Source organism: Schistocerca nitens, chromosome 10 (assembly GCF_023898315.1).
Source record: "Schistocerca nitens isolate TAMUIC-IGC-003100 chromosome 10, iqSchNite1.1, whole genome shotgun sequence".
Lineage (NCBI taxonomy): Eukaryota > Metazoa > Arthropoda > Insecta > Orthoptera > Acrididae > Schistocerca > Schistocerca nitens.
Window position 1 is genome coordinate 3,777,786 of NC_064623.1, and position 23,364 is coordinate 3,801,149.

The 23,364-nt window shown below is 47.0% G+C and overlaps 1 protein-coding gene across 1 annotated transcript in view; it reads left to right on the forward strand.

The window, feature by feature from the left end:
* Window positions 1-23,364, forward strand: part of LOC126209789 (UDP-glucuronosyltransferase 2C1-like) — a 231,659-nt gene that overhangs the window by 147,427 nt on the left and 60,868 nt on the right. Inside the window, exons 2-3 of the mRNA XM_049938928.1 lie at window positions 15,173-15,406; window positions 22,823-23,035. Of these exons, the coding sequence (XP_049794885.1) occupies window positions 15,173-15,406; window positions 22,823-23,035 (447 nt within the window). The remainder of the gene's footprint in view (window positions 1-15,172; window positions 15,407-22,822; window positions 23,036-23,364) is intronic.

The following is a 23,364-nucleotide window of genomic DNA, read 5'->3' on the forward strand; positions in this document are numbered from 1 at the left end:
GGACTGGCGCCGGAAGCCGCCTCATCTCAGCGACTGCCAGCCTCGCAGTGGGAAAACACCGCGCAGCTTACCTAACAATCCTGACCTCCGTACAGTGTCGCGTGCTGACGTAGAATCTACACTCACAGCTGATTTCAGTTGCCTTAGCGAGATAACATTGCAATGGCTCTGAGCACTATGGGACTCAACATCTTAGGTCATAAGTCCCCTAGAACTTAGAACTACTTAAACCTAACTAACCTAAGGACATCACACACACCCACGCCCGAGGCAGGATTCGAACCGGCGACCGTAGCAGTCCCGCGGTTCCGGACTGCAGCGCCAGAACCGCTAGACCACCGCGGCCGGCGATAACATTGCAACTGGCTACTGGGGATAAATGGAGCAAACAGAGCAAACTGAACAATGGTTTTAGCCAAAGCACCATCTTAGCTTGTCTGGGCCGCGCGGGATTAGCCGAGCGGTCTAAGGCGCTGCAGTCATCGACCGTGCGGCTGGTCCCGGCGGAGGTTCGAGTCCTCCCTCGGGCATGTGTGTGTGTGTGTGTGTGTGTGTGTGTGTGTGTGTGTGTCCTTAGGATAATTTAGGATAAGTAGTGTGTAAGCTTAGGGACTGATGACCTTAGCAGTTAAGTCCCGCAAGATTTCACACACATTTGAACATTTTTTTAGCTTGTCTGGTCTTTAGCTCCTACACTGCAAGTATGCCCGCAACATCATCTCTACAATTTGGATACGCTGCTGATGGCGCACTAGCTACACAACACAACGAAATTAAGAAAACGAACCGTTAACAAATTATATCGTGGCAATGCGTGACAGCCAAAGAAACTGGTACACCTGCCTAATATCGTGCAGGGCCCCCGTGACCACGCAGAAGTGCCGCGGCACGACGTGGCGTGGACTCGGCTAATGTCTGAAGTAGTGCTGGAGGGAAGTGACGCCACGAATCCTGCAGGCTGTCCATGAATCCGTAAGAGTAAGAGGGGGTGGAGGTCTCTTCTGAACAGCACGTAGCAAGGCATCCCAGACACGCTCAATAATGTTCGTGTCTGGGCAATTTGCTGGCCAACGGAAGTGTTTAAACTCAGAACTGTGTTCCTGGAGACACTCTGTTGCAATTCTGCACGTGTCGGGGGTCGAATAGTTCTTCTGGAATTGCCCAACTCCGTCGGAATGTACAATGCACATGACTGGATACAGGTGATTAGACACGGTGCTTACATACGTGTCACATGTCAGAGTCGTATCTATGTGTATCAGGAGTCCCATATCACTCAAACTCCAGACCCCCACACTATCACGGACTCTCTACCAGTTTGAACAGGGTACACGGATTCCTGAGGTCGTGTTCATCAGACCAGGCAGCATGTCTCCAGTCCTCAACAGGCCAATGTCGGTGTTGACGGGTCCAGGTGACGCGTAAGTTCTGTGTCGTGCAGTCATCAAGGGCACACGAGAGGGCCTTCGGCTCCGAAAGCCCATATCGATGATGTTTCGTTGAATGGTTCGCACTCTGACACTTGTTGATGACCCAGCAGTTTGCGGAAGGGTTGCACTTGTGTCACGCTGAACGATTCTCTCGAGTCGTCGTTGGTCCCATTCTTGCAGGATCATTTTCGGCCGCAGCGATGGATATTTGATGTTTTACAGGATTCGTGTTATTCGAGGTACACTCGTGAAATGGTACACTCGTGAAATGGTCCTACGGGAAAAATCCCCACTTCATCGCTGGCTGCGAGATCTTGGGTCGCAACGGTCGTGCGCCGACTATATCACCGTGTTCAAACTCACTTAAATCTTGATAACCTGCCATTGCAGCAGCAGTAACCGGTCTAACTACTGCACCAGGCACTTGTTGTCTGATATAAGCGTTGCCGAACGCAACGCCGTATTCTGTCAGTTTACATATATCTTTATTTCAATACACATGCTTGTACCAGTTTCTTTAGCGCCTTCAGTGGATGTCCGTAAATGGAGGCTTCAGCCCAGTTCAACTGAGATGAAGGTATCGCGCATCCCCCTGAACAATAAACCTGCACATGCAGTTTAAAATTCTTTTAAATATTTTTAACTTAACTCGTAATAAAACGTACGACAGCCTAGAAATTAACTTAGATAGAACGTTAAGCTATGAGACAGCTTCAAAACCCCTTGTAGGCAACAATATCGTACGGGAGCTAGGTGGCAGCACTGGTAGCTCTTCGGCACATGCGTTACCAACGGGGGTTTCTAACTCTGTTTTAAGCAGCAGCAGCAGAATCCTGCCGTCCCAGAACGACAAGACAGGAGGCACCGAGCCAAATCCCACCATGTGGGCTGCCTCGGCCGCCACCGAGACTGGCTATCTCTCTCAAGTGACACACGGTGCCTCCACCAGAACGGCGAAGGCAACGAAGCACTTCCTGGAGAATGTAGAAAAATTCAAAACAATCGACACCTTCCTTTTTCTTTGTTTTATGATTACATAAATATTTACTCCGCTCTGTTCTTGTTGTTGTTGTTGTTGTTGTCTTCACTCCTGAGACTGGTTTGATGCAGCTCTCCATTCCACTCGATCCTGTGCAAGCTTCATCATCTCCCAGTACTTACTGCAACCTACATCCTTCTGAATCTGCTTAGTGTATTCATCTCCTCGTCTTCCTCTACGATTTTTACCCTCCACGCTGTCCTCCAATACTAAATTGGTGATCCCTTGACGCCTCAGAACATGTCCTACCAACCGGTCCCTTCTTCTCGTCAAGTTGTGCCACAAACTCCTCTTCTCCCCAATTCTATTCAATACCTCCTCAGTTAAGTGATCTACCCATCTATTCCTCAGCAGTCTTCTGTAGCACCACATTTCGAAAGCTTCTATTCTCTTCTTACCCAAACTATTTATCGTCCATATTTCACTTCCATACATGGCTGCACTCTATGCAAATACTTTCAGAAACGACGTCCTGACACTTAAATCTATACTCGATGTTAACAAATTTCTCTTCTTCAGAAACGATATCCTAGGCATTGGCAGTCTACATTTTATATCCTCTCTACTTCGACCATCTTCAGTTATTCTGCTCCCCAAATAGGAAAACTCATTTACTACATCAAGTGTCTCATTTCCTAATCTAATTCCCTCAGCATCACCCGACATAATTCGACTACATTCCACTATCCTCGTTTTGCTTTTGTTTATGTTCATCTTATATCCTCCTTTCAAGACACATTCCGTTCAACAGCTCTTCCAAGTCCTTTACTGTCTCTGACAGAATTACAATGTCATCGGCGAACCTCAACGTTTTTATTGATTCTCCTTGGACTTTAACACCTAATCCGAATTTTTCTTTTGTTTCCTTTACTGCTTGCTCAATATACAGATAGAATAACATCGGGGACAGGCTACAACCTTCCCAACCGCTGCTTCCCTTTCATGCCCCCCAACTCTTGTAACTGCCATCTGGTTTCTGTACAAATTGTACATAGCCTTTCGCTCCCTGTATTTTACCCCTGCCAACTTTAGAATTTGAAGGAGAGTATTCCAGTCAACATTGTCAAAAGCTTTCTCTAAGTCTACAAATGCTGGAAACGTAGGTTTGCCTTTCCTCAATCTACACTCCTGGAAATGGAGAAAAGAACACATTCACACCGGTGTCTCAGACCCACCATACTTGCTCCGGACACTGCGAGAGGGCTGTACAAGCAATGATCACACGCACGGCACAGCGGACACACCAGGAACCGCAGTGTTGGCCGTCGAATGACGCTAGCTGCGCAGCATTTGTGCACCGCCGCCGTCAGTTTCAGCCAGTTTGCCGTGGCATACGGAGCTCCATCGCAGTCTTTAACACTGGTAGCATGCCGCGACAGCGTGGACGTGAACCGTATGTGCAGTTGACGGACTTTGAGCGCGGGCGTATAGTGGGCATGCGGGAGGCCGGGTGGACGTACCGCCGAATTGCTCAACACGTGGGGCGTGAGGTCTCCACAGTACATCGATGTTGTCGCCAGTGGTCGGCGGAAGGTGCACGTGCCCGTCGACCTGGGACCGGACCGCAGCGACGCACGGATGCACGCCAAGACCGTAGGATCCTACGCAGTGCCGTAGGGGACCGCACCGCCACTTCCCAGCAAATTAGGGACACTGTTGCTCCTGGGGTATCGGCGAGGACCATTCGCAACCGTCTCCATGAAGTTGGGCTACGGTCCCGCACACCGTTAGGCCGTCTTCCGCTCACGCCCCAACATCGTGCAGCCCGCCTCCAGTGGTGTCGCGACAGGCGTGAATGGAGGGACGAATGGAGACGTGTCGTCTTCAGCGATGAGAGTCGCTTCTGCCTTGGTGCCAATGATGGTCGTATGCGTGTTTGGCGCCGTGCAGGTGAGCGCCACAATCAGGACTGCATACGACCGAGGCACACAGGGCCAACACCCGGCATCATGGTGTGGGGAGCGATCTCCTACACTGGCCGTACACCACTGGTGATCGTCGAGGGGACACTGAATAGTGCACGGTACATCCAAACCGTCATCGAACCCATCGTTCTACCATTCCTAGACCGGCAAGGGAACTTGCTGTTCCAACAGGACAATGCACGTCCGCATGTATCCCGTGCCACCCAACGTGCTCTAGAAGGTGTAAGTCAACTACCCTGGCCAGCAAGATCTCCGGATCTGTCCCCCATTGAGCATGTTTGGGACTGGATGAAGCGTCGTCTCACGCGGTCTGCACGTCCAGCACGAACGCTGGTCCAACTGAGGCGCCAGGTGGAAATGGCATGGCAAGCCGTTCCACAGGACTACATCCAGCATCTCTACGATCGTCTCCATGGGAGAATAGCAGCCTGCATTGCTGCGAAAGTTGGATATACACTGTACTAGTGCCGACATTGTGCATGCTCTGTTGCCTGTGTCTATGTGCCTGTGGTTCTGTCAGTGTGATCATGTGATGTATCTGACCACAGGAATGTGTCAATAAAGTTTCCCCTTCCTGGGACAATGAATTCACGGTGTTCTTATTTCAATTTCCAGGAGTGTATTTTCTAAGATAAGTCGTAGGGTCAGTATTACCTCACGTGTTCCAACATTTCTGCGGAATCCAAACTAATCTTCGCTGAGGTCGGCTTCTACCAGTTTTTCCATTCGTCTGTAAGGAATTCGCGTTAGTATTTTGCAGCTGTGACTTATTAAACTGATAGTTCGGTAATTTTCACATCTGTCAGCACCTGCTTTCTTTGGGATTGGAATTATTATATTCTTCTTGAAGTCTGAGTGAATTTCGCCTGTCTCGTACATCTTGCTCACCAGATGGTAGAGTTTTGTCAGGACTGGCTCTCCGAAGGCCGTCAGTAGTTCTAATGGAATGTTGTCTACTCCCGGGGCCTTGTTTCGATTCAGGTCTTCCAGTGCTCTGTCAAACTCTTGACGCAGTATCGTATCTCCCATTTCATCTTCATCTACATCCTCTTCCATTTCCATAATATTGTCCTCAAGTACACCGCCCTTGTATAGACCCTCTATATACTCCTTCCACCTTTCTGCTTTCCCTTCCTTACTTACAACTGGGTTTCCATCTGAGCTCTTGATATTCATACAAGTGGTTCTCTTATCTCCAAAGGTCTCTTTAATTTTCCTGTAGGCAGTATCTATCATACCCCTAGTGAGACAAGCCTCTACATCTTTACATTTGTCCTCTAGCCATCCCTGCCTAGCCATTTTGCACTTCCTGTCGATCTCATTTTTGAGGCGTTTGTATTCCTTTTTGCCTGCTTGATTTACTGCGTTTTTATATTTTCTCCTTTCATCAATTAAATTCAATATTTCCTCTGTTACCCAAGGATTTCTACTAGCCTTCGTCTTTTTACCTACTTGATCCTCTGCTGCCTTCACTACTTCATCCCTCAGAGCTACACATTCTTCTTCTACTGTATTTCTTTCCCCCATTCCTGTCAATTGTTCCCTTATGCTCTCCCTGAAACTCTCTACAACCTCTGGTTCTTTCAGTTTATCCAGGTCCCATCTCCTTAAATTCCCACCTTTTTGCAATTTCTTGTTTTAACCTACAGTACCGCTCTAAAAAACTATAAAGAGTGGGAGCTGGAAGAAAGCCTGGAAAGATACTGTAAACGTGGATCTCAAGAGGTTCCATTATTCCTCCGAAAAACAGACTGGTTTCTACTGCCGAGGAAAATTCTGCATCATTCGAAGCCCAATTAGAACCGGCCATTGAAAATGTGCGGACTCATAGTATAAATGTGAACTAAACACAATTCCGAAATGCGACTGTGGAGCAGAAAGGCAGACAATCCAGCTCATCATATTTGTGGAGGAATCTGTTGACATTTCATTCGAAGAACAACAAAGTATCTGCACTTAAAGGAAGATGGGAAGCCAGTGGCCTTACTTCACCTGCCGCCCGCTTCACGTGTGTGTGTGTATGCCCGAACTGGCGTCGTGACCCTGTTAAGTTGGGAGCACTGTCAGTATGTAAGGCTTCAGAAAAATTCTTATAGATCCTGCTCGTTATATATTTTTTACTTGTAGTATATAGCGTGATACCTTATTATGCAGATTCAAAATGCGTAAGCGGCAAGCTTCTATCAGAAAAACGGTTTGGTGAAAATCAAGCCGGCCGCGGTGGCCGTGCGGTTCGAGGCGCTGCAGTCCGGAACCGCGTGACTGCTACGGCCGCAGGTTCGAATCCTGCCTCGGGCATGGATGTATGTGCTGTCCTTAGGTTAGTTAGGTTTAAGTAGTTCTAAGTTCTAGGGGACTGATGACCTAATATGTTAAGTCCCATAGTGTTCAGAGCCATTTGAACCATTTTGAAAATTCAATTGCCCTTAGTGGCCGCTTCACCCCGCCTTCCCCTTTATCAATATTTACTGTACAAAGAGGGTACAAGACTGTTAGTGCTATAACTTGTGTTATGTAAAGTAGCCTTTCTCTGATCTACTGCCTTGGCCGCCTCCTGGCGTCGGCTCTGTCCCGGACCTCGGGTGCTTTCCCTGGCGGCGTTTCCGCGACGCGGCCGCCTCTCTGCCCCCGGAGCGGCGAGTTTCCGCCCGGAGACTTCGATAGCCGGTAGGGAAAGCAGCACCACCGCCAGCGCAGAGCGGCCGCGTACGGCAAAACACCGGCCACAGCTCTCCGCGGTCCACTTCCGTCTCTTCTGGGGCGGAAACCGCGGGCTGCGCTGGCTGAACCGAGCCGCCTGTAGGATCCTCTGGCCCCGCGCGTCACGGTCGTGTACAGCAGTCCGCCTTTCACTCGGTTTCCAGCCGCTCTTCGCAGTAAAGACTTCTTACGGCAGTGCATGCCGCACTGACTCTCAGTTGCTGCCAATACCAGATGACACCGCCGAGAAACCTTACCACCAGCCCTCTGCGTAGGAAGAAATGTGTTCCGTCCGACCAGGCGACGCTTTCCCATTGCTCCACTAAACCCCACAATCCTCTGTCCACTGAATCGATTCACGAATTCTAACCATTAGTACGGGCCAAGGGATATTATACGGCTCCCCGTGGGAGCGAAACTTTGTTCACAACGTTTCGCGAACCTACTCTGTACTAGCTGTATGCATCACTTTGTCAACCGAATGGTGTTCTCTTTAACTTTACATAAAAATTTACTTAATAGCCTAATTTAGTAAGGTAGAACTGTCCCACTACATAGGCTGCCTTTATAATCTTGTCAGTAGGCTCAATTAAAATGAAATATATTAAAAAGTTATCGATGGTACTGAGCCACGGTCATACACAATTTGTGAAAGAATACACCGCCATTTGACTGTATATTTCTGTATATTTCTGGTGTACACTCTAGATTTCTGTTTTCACACCATTATCCAGTACAATGTTCTTAAACTATTAACATTATTTTGCTGTGTAGTGTGCAGGATGACAGATAAACAGTTCAGCACATTTGCTTAACGTGGCATAAATGGTACAAAGTTAGTCTTCAAGGACTTAGCTACAAGCGCTTCATATCTGGGAGAGTCAGCACAAAACAAGTAAACACAAGTCTTGCTTCATTTTAACTAATCCCACAAAACTTTAACTCTGTACCATTTATATTACTTAATCAAATGTGTCGAACTGTCTATTTGTCACATGGTCGAAGAACAATGGAGTCAATAAAGCCATGAAAGCGAAAATCTAGATTGTACACAAGAAATATACAGTGAAACGGTGGTGTATTCTTCCAAAAAATGAAATGCATTCCTCCGACAAACTACACAGCTAAAAAATATTGACCACAACAAATTAAATGTACCATCATCAGTAAACACTTCCGGGCTAAGTTGCCGTGGTCGATCTGTAGAACTTCTTCTCCCTGACGTTTCGTTCTCAACTACGGAGAACATCTTCCGAGGTGTTCTCCGTAGTTGAGAACGAAACGTCAGGGAGAAGAAGTTCTACAGATCGACCACGGCAACTTAGCCCGGAAGTGTTTACTGATGAAGACGCCGACCGTGAAAGCCTACATGGAATAAATGTACCATGGTACCGAATAAATTGCTAATTGTATAAATGTTCAAAAAATAGAGAATAAGGAAATCTTATTTCCTATGGTACCTATTGTACAATAACTTTATTGTGCTCTATAATAAAGAAAAGATTTTATTTCTTGTTCGTAAAATATTAATAGTCTTTAAATAACTAACCAGAAATAAGAAACGGTTGTAATTACTAACAAAGAAAATATTCCCGACCAGTGTTTGTTACTTTGCAGTCCCTCGCTTTGGGCGAAGCAAACACATTATGCCATTAACCGTGTCTAGTTCCAGAGCAACCTTCGTTTACGTCAGGGACGAGTTTAGATGAACAGACTATAAATGTCTGTAGACATAACAGCCCCTGCGACGTTATTAATCGGCCACGTAACTGCCTTACGCCCGTAGTATTCGATTGCTACACGGAAATTTCCAGAAAAGTCGTCAGAAGTGAGGAATAAAAGTCGCATAATTCTGTAAAAAACTGAAGTTCCTTAGATGGGCCTGTGGTTATATGCGCCAGTCACATGATCTTTCTTTATAGACTGCAATAGCCGCAGTTATTCCCAGTCGCACTGCATGCTGTGTGGTTCCAGATACTTTTGGTGAACTGGCGTTACAAGAGATACTAGTTACTGTACTTAGTGAAGCAGCATTGGAGGAGGAGGAAACGTGACGTGTTAAGAGAGTACGAGATTCTGTTCCGGTGATTACAAAATCGAGTCAAATTTACGAACGACTTGGCAGTGTGAGTCCCCTCATCAGGCCTTCTGGCCTGGATGCACGCACAGATTCAGTCGGGAAGGCTGTCGTAAAGCTTTTATATTCTCTCCTGAGGCAAGCTATTCCACAGCTGTTCTAACTGGTCCTCCATCTCTCGGATAGTGACACCAGGCTGCAGTTGACATCTGAGCTGGCCCCACGTACATTCTACTTGGGGTGGATGTAAGGGTCTCGCTGGCCACGGGAGTGCATATACTGTACTTTACCGACATACGTGACACAGGTAGACGAGCATTATCCTGCTGAAGAGTGGCATCACGTTACTGTCATGTTAGAGGTGACACATGATTAATCACACCATTGTGCCATAAAAGTTAATCCCTGGCAGCCACAACCTGAAGCCCTGCCCGATGACTCCTCAAATGCCAAGAGTGCAACTCCAGTGAGTGGGACACCTCGACACGTCTCCACGAGACTCGTTGGCGGTGCTCACCTGGGGCGGTGCAGAACCAGAGTTCAACGCTGGATAGGATGCGCCGCCATTCGTCAGCAGCCCACGCTTGTCTGTCACGGCACCACTCGGAACGCAATTGGTTGTGTTGTGGTGTTAGTGGCGGCCTACACGCGGTATCGTAATTGCTTGTCCGGCTGCAGCTAGTCGCTGACCAGTGGTGCGAGATGACACAGAACACTGCGAGGAGTCAGTTAGTTGTTCCCGGATGACAGGGCTCACGATCTCCTTGGTGCACAGTGCGGCCGTCCTCCTCGATGGCAGTCAGCTGTGGTAGACCCGAGCTTTGACGACGAATATGCAGTCCGACATTGGGCCACTGTCGCATCCGAGTGCCTTACAAATCTGGATGCTGGACATTTCAATCATTCGATCAAATGGAGATCCACAGAAAGCCCCATTTCAATCTGTCAGGTGCCGATAATGCTGACTCACACGAGTACGCTGCATCTCCGTGTCCTTTACAGTGATCACTCGATATGTGACTCTGATCACTCCCCTTACGTACCCTATGAGGCAAAGTAGAGACACTGAATACGAAAAAGACTAACGCACTCTGGCATCCGTTCTACCTGTCCGAAACATTCATCAGGAAGGAATCATCCGAATGGAATGGACAAATGGTTTCAATCTCAGGAAAATGGATTATTTGCTAAACAGAAAGAGCTTTACAAAGTGAGAGAGTCAGTAACTCGTTGGCCCACCTTTGGCCCTTGTGCAAGCAGTGGTATGGGGTGACGTTGACTGATGTTGTCGGATGTCTTCCTGAAGCATTTCTTGCTAGATTCTGTGCTGTTGGCGCATACAACGTCAAAATCCTGATCTGGTTGGAGGACTACGCCGATAATGCTCCAAACATTCTCAAGTGTGGGGAGATCCGACGAAGGGAAGGTAAGGTTTGGCAAGCGCGAGGACAAGCAGTAGAAACTCCTGCCGTGTGCGGGGTGGGAATTATCCTGCTGAAATGTAAGCCCAGGCTGGTTTGCCATGAAGGTCAACAAAAGCAGGCGTAGCATGTTCTGGACGAACCGGTGTGCTCTAAGAGTGCCACAGATGGCAAACAAAGGAGGCCTGCAGTGGAAAGAAGCGGCGCCACACGCCACCACTCCCGGATGTTGGGCCATACGGCAGGCGACGCTCCAGCACTGTCTGGGGCGCGCCCACTCGGCCCGCCGTCTCATTGACTGGAGCAGGAGGAGGAGGTTAGTGTCTACCATCCCGTCGACGATCTCGGATTGTGTCAAAGATTGGCATGGTAATCGGTGGTGCCCTTTCAAAGGAACCATCCTGGCATTTGCCTGGAGTGGTTTAGAGAAATCGCGGAGAACGAACCAGGTGGCCGGACGCGGGTGTGAACCGTCGTCTCCCGAATGCTAGTCCAGTGTCCTAACCACTGCGCCACCTCGCTCGGTCACAATGACTGAAGTAGAATTGTCTTCAATGATGACTGAGCCGGAACGACCAGTGAACCAGCGAAGACATGTGTGGAGATCCCCGACACAGTAGTGGGATACAAACCTGGTTGTCGCCTGGCCGACAATCGGGAGTTGATAGTCTGGGAAACCATTTCATGTCATAGCAGGACCCCTTTGATTGTGATCCGCGGCACACTTGCAACAAAGCGGTACGTCGAAGGTACTCCTCGTTTTCTTGCTCTTCAGGGCAAGACATCCTGGGCTTACATTTTAGCAAGATAATGCCCGCCCTTGCACGGTGGGGGTTTCTACTGCTTGTCTCCATTCTTGTCAAATTCTACGACCTTAGTCAGCAAGGCCACTGGAGCTCTCCCCAATTTAGAATGTTTGGAGCCTAGTGGGCAGAGTCGTCCAACAAACTTGGGATTCTGACCATCTAACTCGCCAATTGGAGAGAATTTGAACAGTATACCTCAGGAGGCAATCGAAACCACTGCATTAAAGACACGTAACGTGTATCCACAGGACATATGGCCTGTAATTGAAGAAGTGTCATGATGATCTCTCCATTGACAAAAGATTCCGGAATAGTCCCCCATTCGGATCTCCGGAAGGGGACTGCCAACGGGGAGGTTACCATGAGAAAAAGATTGAATAATCAACGAAAGGATAACGTTCTACGAGTCGGGGCGTGGAATGTCAGAAGCTTGAACGTGGTAGGGAAACTAGAAAATCTGAAAAGGGAAATGCAAAGGCTCAATCTAGATATAGTAGGGGTCAGTGAAGTGAAGTGAAGTGGAAGGAAGACAAGGATTTCTGGTCAGATGAGTATCGGGTAATATCAACAGTAGCAGAAAATGGTATACCAGGTGTAGGATTCGTTATGAATAGGAAGGTAGGGCAGAGGGTGTGTTACTGTGAACAGTTCAGTGACCGGGTTGTTCTAATCAGAATCGACAGCAGACCAATACCGACAACGATAGTTCAGGTATACATGCCGACGTCGCAAGCTGAAGATGAACAGATAGAGAAAGTGTATGAGGATATTGAAAGGATAATGCAGTATGTAAAGGGGGACGAAAATCTAATAGTCATGGGCGACTGGAATTCAGTTGTAGGGGAACGAGTAGAAGAAAAGGTTACAGGAGAATATGGGCTTGGGACAAGGAATGAAAGAGGAGAAAGACTTATTGAGTTCTATAACAAGTTTCAGCTAGTAATAGCGAATACCCTGTTCAAGAATCACAAGAGGAGGAGGTATACTTGGAAAAGGCCGGGAGATACGGGAAGATTTCAATTAGATTACATCATGGTCAGACAGAGATTCCGAAATCAGATACTGGATTGTAAGGCGTACCCAGGAGCAGATATAGACTAAGATCACAATATAGTAGTGATGAAGAGTAGGCTCAAGTTCAAGACATTAGTCAGGAAGAATCAATACGCAAAGAAGTGGGATACGGAAGTACTAAGGAATGACGAGATACGTTTGAAGTTCTCTAACGCTATAGATACAGCAATAAGGAATAGCGCAGTAGGCAGTACAGTTGAAGAGAATGGACATCTCTAAGAAGGGCCATCACAGAAGTTGGGAAGGAAAACATAGGTACAAAGAAAGTAGCTGCGAAGAAACCATGGGTAACAGAAGAAATACTTCAGTTTGATGAAAGGAGGAAGTACAAACATGTTCCGGGAAAATCAGGAATACAGAAATACAAGTCGCTGAGGAATGAAATAAACAGGAAGTGCAGGGAATCTAAGCGGAATGGCTGCAGGAAAAATGTGAAGACATCGAAAAAGATATGATTGTCGAAAGGACAGACTCAGCATACAGGAATGTCAAAACAACCTTTGGTGACATTAAAAGCAATGGTGGTAACATTAAGAGTGCAACGGGAATTCCACTGTTAAATGCAGAGGAGAGAGCAGATAGGTGGAAAGAATACATTGAAAGCCTCTACGAGGTTGAAGATTTGTCTGATGTGATAGAAGAAGAAACAGGAGACGATTAAGAAGAGATAGGGGATCCAGTATTAGAATCGGAATTTAAAAGAGCTTTGGAAGACTTACGGTCAAATAAGGCAGAAGGGATAGATAACATTCCATCAGAATTTCTAAAATCATTGGGGGAAGTGGCAACAAAACGACTATTCACGTTGGTGTGTAGAATATATGAGTCTGGCGACATACCATCTGACTTTCGGAAAAGCATCATCCACACAATTCCGAAGACGGCAAGAGCTGATAAGTACGAGAATTATCGCACAATCAGCTTAACAGCTCATGCATCGAAGCTGCTTACAAGAATAATATACAGAAGAATGGAAAAGAAAATTGAGAATGCGCTAGGTGACGATCAGTTTGGCTTTAGGAAAAGTAAAGGGACGAGAGAGGCAATTCTGACGTTACGGCTAATAATGGAAACAAGGCTAAAGAAAAATCAAGACACTTTCATAGGATTTGTCGACCTGGAAAAAGCGTTCGACAATATAAAATGGTGCAAGCTGTTCGAGATTCTGGAAAAGTAGGGGTAAGCTATAGGGAGAGACGGGTCATATACAATATGTACAACAACCAAGAGGGAATAATAAGAGTAGACGAAGAACGAAGTGCTCGTATTAAGAAGGGTGTAAGACAAGGCTGTAGCCTTTCGCCCCTACTCTTCAATCTGTACATCGAGGAAGCAATGATGGAAATAAAAGAAAGGTTCAGGAGTGGAATTAAAATACAAGGTGATAGGATATCAATGATACGATTCGCTGATGACATTGCTATCCTGAGTGAAAGTGAAGAAGAATTAAAGGATCTGCTGAACGGAATGAACAGTCTAATGAGTACACAGTATGGTCTGAGAGTAAATCGGAGAAAGACGAAGGTAATGAGAAGTAGCAGAAATGAGAACAGCGAGAAACTTAACATCAGGATTGATGGTCACGAAGTCAATGAAGTTAAGTAATTCTGCTACCTAGGCAGTAAAATAACCAATGACGGACGGAGCAAGGAGGACATCAAAAGCAGACTCGCTATGGCAAAAAAGGCATTTCTGGCCAAGAGAAGTCTACTAATATCAAATACCGGCCTTAATTTGAGGAAGAAATTTCTGAGGATGTAAGTCTGGAGTACAGCATTGTATGGTAGTGAAACATGGACTGTGGGAAAACCGGAACAGAAGAGAATCGAAGCATTTGAGATGTGGTGCTATAGACGAATGTTGAAAATTAGGTGGACTGTTAAGGTAAGGAATGAGGAGGTTCTACGCAGAATCGGAGAGGAAAGGAATATGTGGAAAACACTGATAAGGAGAAGGGACAGGATGATAGGTCATCTGCTAAGACACGAGGGAATGACTTCCACGCTACTAGAGGGAGCTGTAGAGGGCAAAAACTGTAGAGGAAGACAGAGATTGGAATACGTCAAGCAAATAATTGAGGACGTAGGTTGCAAGTGCTACTCTGAGATGAAGAGGTTAGCATAGGAAAGGAATTCGTGGCGGGCCGCATCAAACCAGTCAGTAGACTGATGACCAAAAAAAAAAAAACCCTCAGGAGGACGTGCAATAACTCTGTCAATCACTGTCAAGCCGAATAACTGCTTGCTTAAGGGGAAACGCCTTATTGACTTGCCGAATTTGCAAAGTTCTTGCTCTCGAAATCGTCATCCAATTGTCCTGAAGCAGTAATACACCACATCTACCGATTTCCGTCCGGTTCGAATAATACCTTCACGGTGCGTCGTTATTTTGTGTTAGAGTGTAATTTACATTTCCACTGATGGTATACCTAGACGTGCACGCAGTACCAGTGAGATTCGACAGCCTCATGTGCGTGCTTGGTTGGTTTGTCAGGTAGTGGCGCTCTACGAGGTCCTGTGCCCTTTCTTCTGTTACGAATGTCTCCGGTGAAGTGCCAGCGATGGTTTCCAGCTGGATGACTACAGGTGATTTCTGCGGTAGCTGACTGCAGTATCGTAGTAATGCAGGCTGTACTGTAGGTACACTTTGTTTGTGACTGTGTTGTATGAAGCACGTACAGTTGGGACGACTCTGCCGCAGGTGTGGGCGTGGCTGTGGCTGTGGCTGGCGGCGGGCGGCCGGTGCTGGGAGCAGCCGCGGCTGCCGCTCACGCCCGCGGGGGCGGAGGTGCTGATGGCGACGCTGGGCGGCACGCGCTCCCACACGGCGCCCTTCCTGGCGCTGGGCCGGCAGCTGGCGAGCAGGGGGCACCGCGTCACACTGCTCAGCGCCTTCCCGCCGCCGCCCGGGGAGGAGACGCCGGGCGTGCGACAGGTGCGTGCCGCGCCTACCGTAGGCTACCGTAGACTACCGGAACTAACAGCGGACTACGGTAGTTTTCCACGTAGTTTTGTTCACTCAAGATTGTACCCACGTTAACTCTACCTTGGGTGTGTTGCATACCTATTCGGGCGTTACCTCATAACGATCGCTATCTTTACATATGCGATCCGCGTCTTACTAGAGTCCCCTAAAAACCGTATGTGGTGAACTGTCTAGAAATAGTGTGAAAATACACTACTAGCCATTAAAATTGCTATACCAAGAAGAAATGCAGATGACAAACGGGTATCCATTGGACAAATATACAGGGTGATTCAAAAAGAATACCACAAATTTAGGAATTTAAAACTCTGCAACGACAAAAGGCAGAGCTAAGCACTATCTGTCGGCGAATTAAGGGAGCTATAAAGTTTCATTTAGTTGTACATTTGTTCGCTTGAGGCGCTGTTGACTAGGCGTCAGCGTCAGTTGATGCTAAGATGGCGACCGCTCAACAGAAAGCTTTTTGTGTTATTGAGTACGGCAGAAGTGAATCGACGACAGTTGTTCAGCGTGCATTTCGAACGAAGTATGGTGTTAAACCTCCTGATAGGTGGTGTATTAAACGTCGGTATAAACAGTTTACAGAGAATGGGTGTTTGTGCAAAGGGAAAAGTTCTGAACGGCCGAGAACGAGTGATGAAAATGTAGCACGCATCCAGCAAGCATTTGTTCGGAGACCAGGAAAATCGACTCGCAGAGCTAGCAGAGAGCTGCAAATTCCACAATCAGCTGTATGGAGAGTCCTACGAAAAAGGTTAGTTATGAAACCTTATCGTCTGAAATTGGTTCAAGCACTGTCTGCAGCTGATAAGATTAAAAGAATCGATTTCTGTGATTTTATCCTTGCTCAAATGGAAACAAATGAATCTTTCGTTTCAAAGATTGTGTTTAGTGATGAAGCAACTTTCCACACTAACGGGAAGGTCAACCGTCACAATGTCTGTATATGGGGCACTGAGAATCTGCGGGAAACAACTCAGTATGAACGTGACTCGCCTAAGGTGAACGTTTTCTGTGCCATTTCAGCCAATAAAGTTTTTGGTCCCTTTTTCTTCGAAGGTGCTACTGTAACTGGACTACAGTATCTGGAGATGTTAGAGAATTGGCTGTTCCCTCAGCTCGAACAAGAAGCACAACAATTCATATTTCAGCAGGATGGAGCGCCACCACATTGGCACTTATCTGTCCGCAACTACCTGAACGTCAACTACCCGAGGCGATGGATCGGCCGCCAGGCAGCCCGTGACAGAGCACTTCATCACTGGCCTCCAAGAAGCCCTGATCTTACCCCCTGCGATTTTTTCTTATGGGGGTATGTTAAGGATATGGTGTTTCGGCCACCTCTCCCAGCCACCATTGATGATTTGAAACGAGAAATAATAGCAACTATCCAAACTGTTACGCCTGATATGCTACAGAGAGTGTGGAACGAGTTGGAGTATCGGGTTGATATTGCTCGGGTGTCTGGAGGGGGCCATATTGAACATCTCTGAACTTGTTTTTGAGTGAAAAAAAACGTTTTTAAATACTCTTTGTAATGATGTATAACAGAAGGTTATATTATGTTTCTTTCATTAAATACACATTTTTAAAGTTGTGGTATTCTTTTTGAATCACCCTGTATTATACTATGACTGACATGTGATTACATTTTCACGCAATTTGGGTGCATAGATCCTGAGAAATCAGTACTCAGAACAACCACCTCTGGCCGTAATAATGGCCTTGATACACCTCGGCATTGAGTCAAACAGAGCTTGGATGGCCCATGCAGCTTCAACACGATACCACAGTTCGTCAAGTGACTTGCGTATTGTGATGAGCCAGTTGCTCGGCCACCATTGACCAGATGTTTTCAGTTGGTGAGAGATCTGGAGAACGTGCTGGCCAGGGCAGCAGTCGAACTTTTTCTGCATCCAGAAAGGCCTGTACAGGACTTGCAACATGCGGTCGTGCATTATCCTGCTGGAATGTAGGGTTTCGCAGGGATCTAATGAAGTTGGTGATACAGGTCCGTAATTCAACGGATTACTTCTATTTCCTTTCTTGAGTATTGGTGTGACCTGTGCAACTATCCAGTCTTTCGTCGACCAAGCTGTTCATGTGATTCCTAAATATGGGGCTATTGTATCAGAATACTATGAATGGAACCATACTGATATGATATGATATATATGTTGCCGGAGGCCTTGCCTCTATTAAGTATTTTAAGCTGTTTCGCTACACCTAGGATATCTACTCACAATTTACTCATGTTCGCAGTGCCATTTGTGTACCTTACACACAATCAGAATCTCTTTGGATAATCGGTGTGATTTAGAGACAGAATTTGGTCGTGCAAGTTATAAAAGCATCTCTCATTGAAGTCCGCGCAAAGCTTTGAACTTAAGTAAAATATCACCAGTGTAGGAGATTTTGCGTTATTTTAAATTTGGCATGCTTTTTTCGTTGCCTCCGCAATAGTATTCTGGCCTGTTTTGTGTACGAAGGGGAACCAGCACCATCTCTTACTAATTTATTCGGTATAAATCTCTCGGTTGCCTCAGACAGTGTTTCTTTGAAATTAGGTCACATCTGGCATACTCTTACATGGTTAATTAGGAGTGAATGCTGTCTTTGCCGGCCGCGGTGGTCTAGCGGTTCTGGCGCTGCAGTCCGGAACCGCGGGACTGCTACGGTCGCAGGTTCGAATCCTGCCTCGGGCATGGGTGTGTGTGATGTCCTTAGGTTAGTTAGGTTTAAGTAGTTCTAAGTTCTAGGGGACTTATGACCTAAGATGTTGAGTCCCATAGTGCTCAGAGCCATTTTTGAAGCTGTCTTTCAGGATTTGTTTATGCAGAGGGACCGCCTTGAGAAAAACATAGTTTTTATCTTTTCTGTTATTTCCCAGACATGTTACGCTGAAGTTTCACCAACATCGGTTACTTTTGTTATCCCTCTATGAAATAGGAAAAATGCTGTTTACAATTTGTACGCTCATAAATTTGAGTTATTAAGGCAGCATTTAGAAATTTAAAAAACAAGGCAACCAATACAAGCAGAAACACAACACATCTGGCATTTACCAAGTGAAGTTCAAAAACGGCTCTGAGCACTATGCTACTTAATTTCTGAGGTCATCAGTCGCCTAGAACTTAGAACTAATTAAACCTAACTAACCTAAGGACATCACACACATCCATGCCCGAGGCAGGATTCGAACCTGCGACCGTAGCGGTCGCTCGGCTCCAGACTGTAGCGCCTAGAACCGCACGGCCACTCCGGTCGGCCCCAAGTGAAGTGCCAGTACTGAAAATCAACATACATAGTATAGACAGGCAGGAACTTTAATACCAGATACACAGAACACAGAAGAGCATTAAAAAGTAGCAGCTGTCGTTATACATTTGTCGAACGCCTCATAGACATGGAACACATCCCAACAAACATCGAGACTGACTTGAAAATTCTCGAATGCAGCAAGAGCCTCCAACAAAAACTAATAATTGAAGAAAACTGTCAATAACAAAAAGCCATAGTTGAAGAAAGAGAAATAATAAATGAATACACAGCTCTCTGCAAGGGAACTCAGTTCTATGCCTTCTAACAAATATCAGAGAACACCAGCCTCCCTGCCTCCCTGCCCCCAGACAAAACCTAAAAAATAAAAAAGTAGTAATTCAACAAATAAAACTCACACCCATTCATACACTCATACACACTCAAAATCTTCCTAAAAGAATTAGTTAATGTTAGGCACAACCATAAAATTCCCAGTCGTAAAATTGGATGTAAGTAACTATACTACATTACGTTCTGTACAGTTGGAGATAGGAAAGGTAAGGGAAAACAATTTCAACAAAAAACATAAAAACCCAGGAAAACCACAAGTGCTGACAAGTCATATATACAAAAGTTAGTTTTTCAAATTGTTGGCCGGGGTGGCCGAGCGGTTCTAGGCGCTACAGTCTGGTACCGCACGACCGCTAAGGTCGCAGGTTCGAATCCTGCCGCGGGCTTGGATGTGTGTGCTGTCCTTAGGTGAGATAGGTTTAAGTAGTTCTAAGTTCTAGGGGACTGATGACCTCAGATGTTATGTCCCATGGTGCTCAGAGCCATTTGAACAATTTTTTTTTTCAAATTTATCTTAAAAATTCAAATTTATATGTCTACAAGTAGTAGGCAGCGTTTTCCTTTTTCATAGCAATATACACTGAAGAGCCAAAGAAACTGGTGCAGTTTCCTTATATGTGTAGGGCCCCCGCGAGCATGCCGAAGTGTCGCAAAACGACGTGGCATGGAATCGACTAATATCTGATGTAGTGCTGGAGGGAATTGACACCATGAATCCTGCAGGGCTGTCCATAAATCAGTGAGAATACAAGGGGGTGGAGATCTCTTCGGAACAGGACATTGCAAGGCACCCCAGATACGCTCAATAATGGTCACGTCTTTGGAGTTTGGTGGCCAGCGGAAGTTTTAAACGCAGTGAAGTGTTCCTGCAGCCACTCTGTAGCAATTCTAGACGTGTAAGGTGTCGCGTTGTTCTGCTGGAATTGTCCATCGGAATGCACAGTGGACATGAATGGATGCAGGTGATCATACATATAACCTGTAAGAGTCGTACCTAGACGTATCAGGCGTCCCGTATCATTTCAACTGCACTCGACCCACACTATTACAGAACCTCCGCCAGCTTGAACTGTGACCTGCCGACATGCAGGCGCCATGGATTCATCAGGTTGTCTCCATATCCGTACACGTCCATCCGCTCGATACAATCTGAACAGAGACCCGCCTGACCAGGCAACATGTTTCCAATCTTCAAGAGTCCAATGTCGGTGTTGACGAGCCCAGACGAGGCGTAAAGCTTTGTGTCGTGCTGTCATCAAGAGCACACGAGTGGGTCCTCAGCTCCGAAAGCCCATATCGATGATGTGTCATTGAATGGTTCGCACGCTGACACTTGTTGATGGTCCAGCATTGAAATCTGCAGCAATTTGCTGAATGGTTGCACTTCTGTCACGTTGAACGATCCTCTTCAATCGTCGTTGGTGCCGTTCTTGCAGGATCTTTTTCAGGCCTAGGCGCTTTCTGAGATTTGATGTTTTATCCGATTCCTGATATTCACGGTACACTCGTGAAATGCTCGTACGGGAAAATCCCCACTTCATCGCTGCCTCGGAGAAGCTGTGACCCATCGCTCGTGCGCCGACTATAACGCCACGTTCAAACTCATTTAAATCTTGATAACTTGCCATTGTAGCAGCAGTAACCGATCTAACAACTGCTCCAGACACTTGTTGTCTCATATAGGCGTTGCCGATCGCAGCGCCGTATTCTGCCTGTTTACGTAACTCTGTAGTTGAACAGCCGGCCGCGGTGGTCTAGCGGTTCTGGCGCTGCAGTCCGGACCCGCGGGACTGCTTCGGTCGCGGGTTCGAATCCTGCCTCGGGCATGGGTGTGTGTGATGTCCTTAGGTTAGTTAGGTTTAAGTAGTTCTAAGTTCTAGGGGACTTATGACCTAAGATGTTGAGTCCCATAGTGCTCAGAGCCATTTGAACCATTTTTGTAGTTGAACACGCACTCCTAAACCAGTTTCTTTGCCACTTCAGTGTAATAAAAGTCGACTGATGATAATGTAAGATCTGTGAAACATGCCTGGAAAATAGAAGATCAAAATTATGTTTTGCTCAAGACCGACCCCGTCCAAACAGAAATCTGTTTGTAGACAAACACAGGTGAAAGAGCCTCAATGTCAAGATGTCCTTTAGGAAGGCATCAACCTCATATTTATCTGCTTTTGTAAATAGATACATTTTGCGTTTGCTTTCGGTGTCTTTGGAAGCTACACTACTTGCCATTAAAATTGCTACACCACGAAGATGGCGTGCTACAGACGCGGAATTTATCCGACAGGAAGAAGATGCTGTGATATGCAAATGATTAGGTTTTCAGACCATTCAGACAAGGTTGACGCCTGTGGCGACACCTACAACGTGCTGACATGAGGAAAGTTTCCAACCGATTTCTCATAAACAGCAGTTGACCGGCGTTGCCTGGTGAAACGTTGTTGTGATGCCTCGTGTAAGGAGGAGAAATGCGTACCATCACGTATCAGACTTTGATAAAGGTCTGATTGTAGCCTATCGCGATTGCGGTTTATCGTATCGCGACATTGCTGGTCACGTTGGTTGAGATCCGATGACTGTTAGCAAAATATGGAATCGGTGGGTTCAGGAAGGTAATACGGAACGCCGTGCTGGACCCCAACGGCCTCGTATCACTAGCAGTCGAGATGAAAGGGCATCTTATCCGCATGGCTGTAACTCGATCCCTGAGTCAACAGATGGGGACGTTTGCAAGACAACAACCATCTGCACGAACAGTTTGACGACGTTTGCAGCAGCATGGAGTATCAGCTCGGAGACTACGGCTGCGGTTACCCTTGACGCTGCATCACAGACAGGAGCGCCTGCGATGGAGTACTCAATGACGAACCTGGGTGCACGAATGGCAAAACGTCATTTTTTCGCATGAATCCAGGTTCTGTTTACAGCATCATGGTGGTCGCATCCGTGTTTGGCGGCATCGCGGTGAACGGACATTGGAAGCGTGTATTCGTCACCGCCGTACTGGCGTATCACCCGGCGTGATGGTATGGGGTGCCGTTGGTTACACCTCTCGGGCACCTCTTGTTCGCATTGACGGCACTTCGAACAGTGGACGTTAAATTTCAAGTGTGTTATGACCCATGGCTCTACTCTTCATTCGGTCCCTACGAAACCCTACATTTCAGCAGGATAATGCACGACCGCATGTTGCAGGTCCTGTACGCGCCTTTCTGGATACAGAAAATGTTCGACTGCTGCCCTGGCCAGCACATTCTCCAGATCTCTCACTAATTGAAAACGTCTGGTCAATGGTGGCCGAGCAACTGGCTCGTCACAATACGCCGGTCACTACTCTTGGACCGGCCGGTGTGGCCGTGCGGTTCTAGGCGCTACAGTCTGGAACCGAGTGACCGGTACAGTCGCAGGTTCGAATCCTGCCTCGGGCATGGATGTGTGTGATGTCCTTAGGTTAGTTAGGTTTAAGTAGTTCTAAGTTGTAGGGGACTGATGACCTCAGCAGTTAAGTCCCAGAGCCATTTGAACTACTACTCTTCATGAACTGTGGTATCGTATTGAAGCTGCGTGGGCAGCTGTACCTGTACACGCCATCCAAGCTCTGTTTGATGTCAGTTCTAGTATATTTGTCCAATGAATACCCGTTTATCATCTTCATTCCTTCTTGGTGTAACAATTATAGTGGTCAGTGGTGTAAGTGACCTGTGTTTACAGTTACGACATGTTTGAGTGTGCTGTGTTGTGTTCTCCTCGCAGCTGAACCCGGAGCCGCTGGTGCGCTACGTGGCGGAGCTGACGCGCGGCTGGGACCTGCTGGGGGCGCGCGCCAGGGGCGAGCAGCCCGTGCCGCCCTGGGAGGCCGTGCGCTTCGGCCTGCAGGTGCGTCGCCGCGCCGCAGCAGCGCTGGGGGCCGCGAAGAACAGGTGCTGCCGGGGGCGCCGCCTCTGGGAGGGAGGCGATCCCTGGGAGGTGTGGTGCTGTTAGAGGGGTCTGCCAGAGCACAGTCCCCGGGAACTACTCAGGTCCTTGGCAGTTTGAGATGCTCTGCAATGTATTCCACGTAGTGTGCGAAGTGCACGAGATGGGCGAAATACACCCGACGAATGTAATAAATCCTATTCTAATTAAAGCTGTCTCTGACAGGCGTGAGTATTACCGAACTGCCGCATCAGTAAGTCAACTTACAGAATACTTCAAGAATTATTTACAGAGGAATGGAAGTACTGGGAGAAACGATCGGTTTGCGCACCGAAGAAATCTAGGAACACGAGAGGCGGTACTGATTCTACGACTTACCT